General features: G+C 46.7%; 1 protein-coding gene across 1 annotated transcript in view; it reads right to left on the minus strand.

The window, feature by feature from the left end:
* The window catches only part of LOC8037348 (ARF GTPase-activating protein GIT1), a gene marked incomplete at its 5' end in the record, with an annotated part of 29,673 nt that extends 24,089 nt beyond the window's left edge, over window positions 1-5,584 (minus strand). The window contains 2 exon segments of the mRNA XM_042290827.1: window positions 3,171-3,301; window positions 5,498-5,584. Coding sequence (XP_042146761.1) covers window positions 3,171-3,301; window positions 5,498-5,584 — 218 coding nt within the window.
* Between the last annotated feature and the right edge of the window lie 416 nt (window positions 5,585-6,000).

Consider the following 6,000-nt stretch of genomic DNA (forward strand, 5'->3'; position numbering starts at 1 on the left):
GTGTCTGCGTCTACCGTATGCAAGACAATCTCCTACGAGGCTCCTTCAATTCGGAGAGAACAACGACCGAGCATCGGGGCCGAGAGGAGGTTGCTGACGTCGAGGCCAGCTTTCGAATGCGGCACTAACTGCCCAATGCCACGGCAGCTCCAGAACCCCGAGTTTTTTTATATAAGAACTTGTCCGCTGCCCATTCGGTGCGCTCCTTTTGTCACTATGTTACACGATATAACCATGTAAATAAAGTAGTCTTCCGTCCTGTTAAGTTTTCCCGATCTGTTTCTCCGACTGTCTGGCTAGGACGTTGTTCGCGAAAAAGGTTGGACGCCAGCAAGATAGCCATGCAAGCCGAGAAACCAGGCTGGGCGTCGACTCATAACAGGACAAAACACAGAATGACACAGATGAAATCTCAAACGCAGCTACAAACTTTATTTGTGGTCCCCCTCTTTTTCTTTTCCATTTCCCAAAACCTCTATCCCCTTTCCTTTTCCTTTTCCCAGGCCCTCCGTACATTCCAGTCAACGATGAACTCAGACGGCGCCAACACAAAGCTGCCAACAGATCCCCTGTCAACACACACACACCGCGGCACCCCGAGGCCATCCCAATTCTCCCAAACCAGTCAGCCGCAAAATTTTTTCGGCCTCTTTACTCAAGTGAACGGACGTGTGACTGATGCATTCGGCAGACGTCTTTATCCTGATCGTCTCTTTTACTTATATTTTCATGTCGTTGTTTTCCCTTTCTAAAATGTTTATGTTTCCCCAGGCTGGGGAGCAGTCGGCGCATTCATTAAAATGTTTGAATATTTCCGAATTCAAATCCTTGGTTTTTAGATCTCTTTTATGCTCAATTCACTATTGCAAAAAAAAAGAAGGTTGGAAACAATTAGAGGTGGCGTAAGCAATGGGTGACTGGCCCACGGTCCAGCGGACGGCCAGCGACCGGACAGCTTGAACGTTTCGGCGCCCTCTAGGGGCAGGCAGAGAAAACATAGGAAAAAAGGGGACGTGATGTGTTCGCCGTTCCGGCGAGGAGAGGAGTCTCCACACCTAAAGAGCCTTCCTACACCGTGGTCTAGAGATATGCCGGACATACCTGGAAGCCGGAGCCTAAAGATACGTCGGACGTATCCGGACCCCGGAATCTAAAGATACGTCGGACGTAGCCGGTGAATGGCCACCGGTCCGTCGGACGCACCCGCTCCACGCTTATGAGTCGCGCTTTCTCATACTTGCATTTATGACTAGGATAAATAAAAAAGGTTTGATCAACTCAAGCTTGTTACCAATCAATCCATTCCAATTTCCAATCCAGTTTGAGTAGCCTCAAGCCATTATTATCATCGCCCACAACAAAGTGTTACGACCACAAAGAGGGTGCATGTGCTTCACACGTGTGACCAATACTCCCGTGGGAAGTTATTATATCCTTATTATTATTATATTATTATTATATTATATTATTATTATTCTATCCTTGTATGGGAAGTTATTATTACTATCCTATTGTAGCAGACCTACAATAGGATAGTCTAGTCTGGTATACATGGCTTGCACGTGATGTCAAAGCAGTCCTCCTTGCTGGTGATAGGATGCACTGAGAGCTGAGCTGACTCGTTTCCAGTTTGTAGAATAAGTACAGCACCGGTTTCGCGTTTCCAGGGTCATTCATGGGGAAAAAGCCAAAAGCTGCTCGGCAGAGCTCGCTCCTAGTCGGTTTTTTATGTCAACAGATGCATTTAAAGAAACGTTACATCATACAAGCACAAAAATTGGTAGGCAGGAGCCGTGACCCGCCGATCCTTTTTCACACACTACCTGCTTTGCACGTCTGTAGGAAACGAAACTTTGACCGCCAGTAAAGGAAACGGCCGGAAACGGCACACGACGATTCATGTTTCGTCAGTTTCGTACTCTCTTTCTAACACTTCTCTCGAAATTCGACAGTTCAGCCGGTTGAGTCCATTGAGCTCAGGGTCGGCGACGCATACGGCATACTACTTGGTGCCTTGAACACCCCGAGTGCGAATCGCGGCTACGTCCACAGATTCCGTGTCCCAGGTACGTCCAATGTATCTTAAGACTCTAGGATCCGGATACACTTGACGTATCTTTAGACTTTTGGTTCTGGCTATCTTTACCTTTAGACGCAGCGATAAAACAATAGTTCAGTTTAAAATGTTCCTACACCTATATTGAAAAATCTGCTTCTACATTGTATGCTTTGCACGTTTAGCTACACATTGCTAAAAGCATTATTGTTCTGCCTACCATACATGCTGAGATATCCCTGCTCAAAATTTCTAAGAGTCCAAAATTTCTGTTTTGAAAAAGTGTGGTTTTAGCATCGACTTCAGTGTGATTCCAGCCCCCACAGATATTATAAAGTTATATTATGGCTCAAATATTAACCTTCAACATAAGAAACTTGGCCGATGGAAAGAAAAGTAGCTGCAATTTTAAAATCACTATTTTGCAAAAACAAATTTCTTTATAGATTTTTTTAATTAATGTCCCATTGCTTGGGTTTGCCTTTCTGGCTGTAACATCTAGAAACTGCCATCCGAAGCAGATGACGCGAAGTGTTATGCTGTTTGGCCGCAGCCGCTACATTCATTTGTTTTGTCCCCCCCCCCCCTATTTCTTCCCCACGTCTGCAATCTGATACGTATATGCCCCTCACAATTCTCGAGACGAAGGCAGCAAAACAATCTTTTACCAAACTGGGTAAGAACCAGAGCATGCTGCAGGTCTAGTTAGACATGTTCCACATGCTATCAGCTGCAGCAGTAACCATTCTAAAGTGAAAAAAAAACAAAAAAAAACACTTAAACAAAAGCTATTTCGCAGGAGTGTTTGCCGATGGCACGCTCCTTCGACGGAACCCCCCTTTTTCCCAGAAACTTGTATGTCTGTCTGTCCACGCATTTCTTTGCTAAATTTAGCAATAATTTAATTGGTGCATAAAGGCCTATTATGAAAGCACACGCACAAAAAGAAAATCTGCAACCATAATCACAAGCAGCCTACAATTAGGTGTTCCAAAGTGAGCAAAGACAAACGAGCAAAAGGACATCCACGGAAAAGACGGGGGTTATCGAAACGAGAGAGAACATTCTTCAGGGGGATTCGAATCCTCCGCAATGCCTTGCCGCGGCCGCTCACCGAGCGTAGTCCGCTGGCGAGTGGCCCAGGGCGTCCAGTGCCGTCGGGTCAGCCCCGTACACCAGCAGCAGCTCCACCTGCGAGCTCTGGCCGGCACGCGCAGCCATGTGCAGCGCAGCGCTGCCTTTCTCCTGCAAAGAGATGTCGGCGTCGGCTCCTTGCCAGAGACCTCCGCGCATCGGTTGCCGCCAAACTGCCCCCTTCAAAGATCCCGTCCTTAGTATAAAGGCTCATCAACACACTTTCGTTTGCTTACAACCGGATTTTTCGTATCTCTAACGACGAGAGAATGCGGTGGCACGCTGACGCCATATATGACGTGAACCTGGAGCTGCATTTCACTAGAGCAGAGGGTTTGGCGGTGTTTGCAATGTCAGATTGTACACACTATCTACAGGAAGAGGTTACTTATAAAAATGTCAAGGTTTTGGTGCTAAGAAAAGAATGACACGCAAAAATAAATAGGAAATATATGGAAATGCCAAGTATTCCGAGGCTACACGATAGATGGTGCCTGTTCTCTCATCATAAGGATTCCAAAAGGTTTACAAGCACTCGGTAGTAAGCAGTTGCAAGTGCCAGCCTTAAGTGGCTTGCCACAAACCACGGCTACAATAAAAACAAAAGAGTCAAATAACCTTGTCACATTATGTTAGACAGCCAGGGCGGAACGAAACGTACGGTACCTTTTTTGTGCTGCATATATGGAGTGAAACATGACATGAACGAGCTATCGCCGGTATGTTGCTTGTTTTTCTCACAAATGAGCTATCGACAAAATTGCTAGTGTGGTGGAATGCGCTAATCTATGACATACGCGTATGCGGCAAAATTGGGCTTTCGTCAATAGGAAGTTTGATAAAAATTATGGAAAAAGGCCAAGGTCCTGTTTGTGTTAACAGTGTCACACAATGCACGCAGATGATGAGCAACTTGCGCCAATGATAAGTGACACCAAGAAATATAGGGCGTTGGTGTATGACAAGCCCAGGTGGAAGCGTCGTTACAGTGAAATGTTAGTTTGTGTATCAGGGAAGAACAATATCAGCTCACTTGTCGAACACTTAAAGGGATGCTGAACCGAAATTCGGATTTCACAAAATAAGTTTGCAGAAGTGTTCAACACGACGCCATAAATGACGAAACATCACTCATTTTAGCCACATCTCGAGCGGGCGGCCGTATTTCTGGAAAATAAAGAAGCGAGTGAGGGAGAAAGTTGACGTCATCTTATCGCAGTAAAGTTGAAAAGGAGGAGAAATGACCTCGCTCCCTTTCCTCTCCGCGCCCTCACGGAGTCAAAGCGAAAAGAAGAGGAAATGAGAATCGCGAGATCACACGTCTTTTCGGCCTTGTGCAAGCGCCGCTCTTCTTTTACAAAAATACGACGATCTGTTAGAGACCTCCCTTTGTGAGCGACGTTTTGAGATTTGCAGCATCCAGCCTATCGATTCTGCGTCGTTTTCTGAAATTCGATTTTCGATTCAGCATCCCTTTAATGTATCCTCATTTAAGACGGCAATAAAGCTGAAGAAAAGGCGGGTAGCACTATAATTTCAAACATACCTAAAATTCACATTTTAGTGCAACAGAAGTCACCCTAAAGGAGATTCTAAGGATGTAGAAAAAATCGTAAGGGCGCAGGCGAGTTGGTGAATATTAACCATGTTGAATTAACCTGAGACTGGGGTAAAGAAAAAGTTAGCTGAGTTAGAGACGTCCTCTCTATTTTCAGTCCCTTCTACGTTTTGATGTTTCTTCTCTACCCCAATCTCAGGTTAATTCAACATGGTCTAAGGATGTGCTCGTTTTAATCAGATGAAGCAGGAACTTTTAAATTTCAACAGGTTGGTATACAGTTTGGCATTACTGGAAGGTGCAGTAGGCTCAGTAGGCTCAGATAAACTGGCCTCCCGCAAAGCGGCAAGCGACGCTTTTTCAAAAGACTCGGATGGCTTCTACGGTAACCCAAGGAAACTTCGTCTTGCGAGGCACCGGCCATGGCTTCGAGACTTGCAGTTTTCTGGTGCCGCCTTCGACCACCTTTGGGATCTGTCTCAACCCTTTTCAAAGTGGTGGAACTTTCTTTTTTAAACGCCACCACGTTTAAAAAATAAAAATATTGGAAGAGTTATTAGCAATGACATCGGTTCCACGCACAGTCGTCATCACAGCTATTAGTGGTAAAGCAGGATCACCACGACACCCGCCCTCACAGGATGTGGCGTTCCCCTTAACAGCCGCACCCTGCGAGAAATCGTGTACAGTGGCAACTAGGGTAGCCGAGTGGCGACCATCTTTCCTGCGTCACAAGGGAGTGTCCTCACGGGATGCAGCATCCCAGGCTGTGCCCCTTGCGCCAGCAGCCGCAGGCTCGTCTCCAGGTTGGCCGTCCGCACACTCGAGTGGAGTTGCTGCGAGAGATGCCGGGCCAATTGTGACATGCGGCTGTTTGGCATGGAGACGGTGCTAACCCATTTATCATTAGGGTGCCCAGACACGTCTCAGACTGTTCCGTTTGCTGCATCTTCTACGGGACACCAACAAAGCTGCGTAATGCTGCTGTTTGACGCAATACTGACGGTGGCACGGCAGGAGACGCCAATGTGGTACGTAGATGCCTCCTCTGCAGCTGCTCGCTCTGCAAATGCCCGGCTGGCAGAAGCTCCAGTAGCCGCGAGTCAAGACGCCAAAATGCCAGAGATGCCCGCATCTGCTCTTCTCCATTGCCAGCGCTTTTAACGATCGACTGCCAGTACCGCGAAAATCCATAGCGTTTCCCAACGGCTCTTGTCACGTGCTTCGTTTCCAATTTCGGGACGCTCTGACA

This window comes from Ixodes scapularis, unplaced genomic scaffold (assembly GCF_016920785.2).
Source record: "Ixodes scapularis isolate PalLabHiFi unplaced genomic scaffold, ASM1692078v2 PGA_scaffold1__304_contigs__length_218370807, whole genome shotgun sequence".
NCBI lineage: Eukaryota > Metazoa > Arthropoda > Arachnida > Ixodida > Ixodidae > Ixodes > Ixodes scapularis.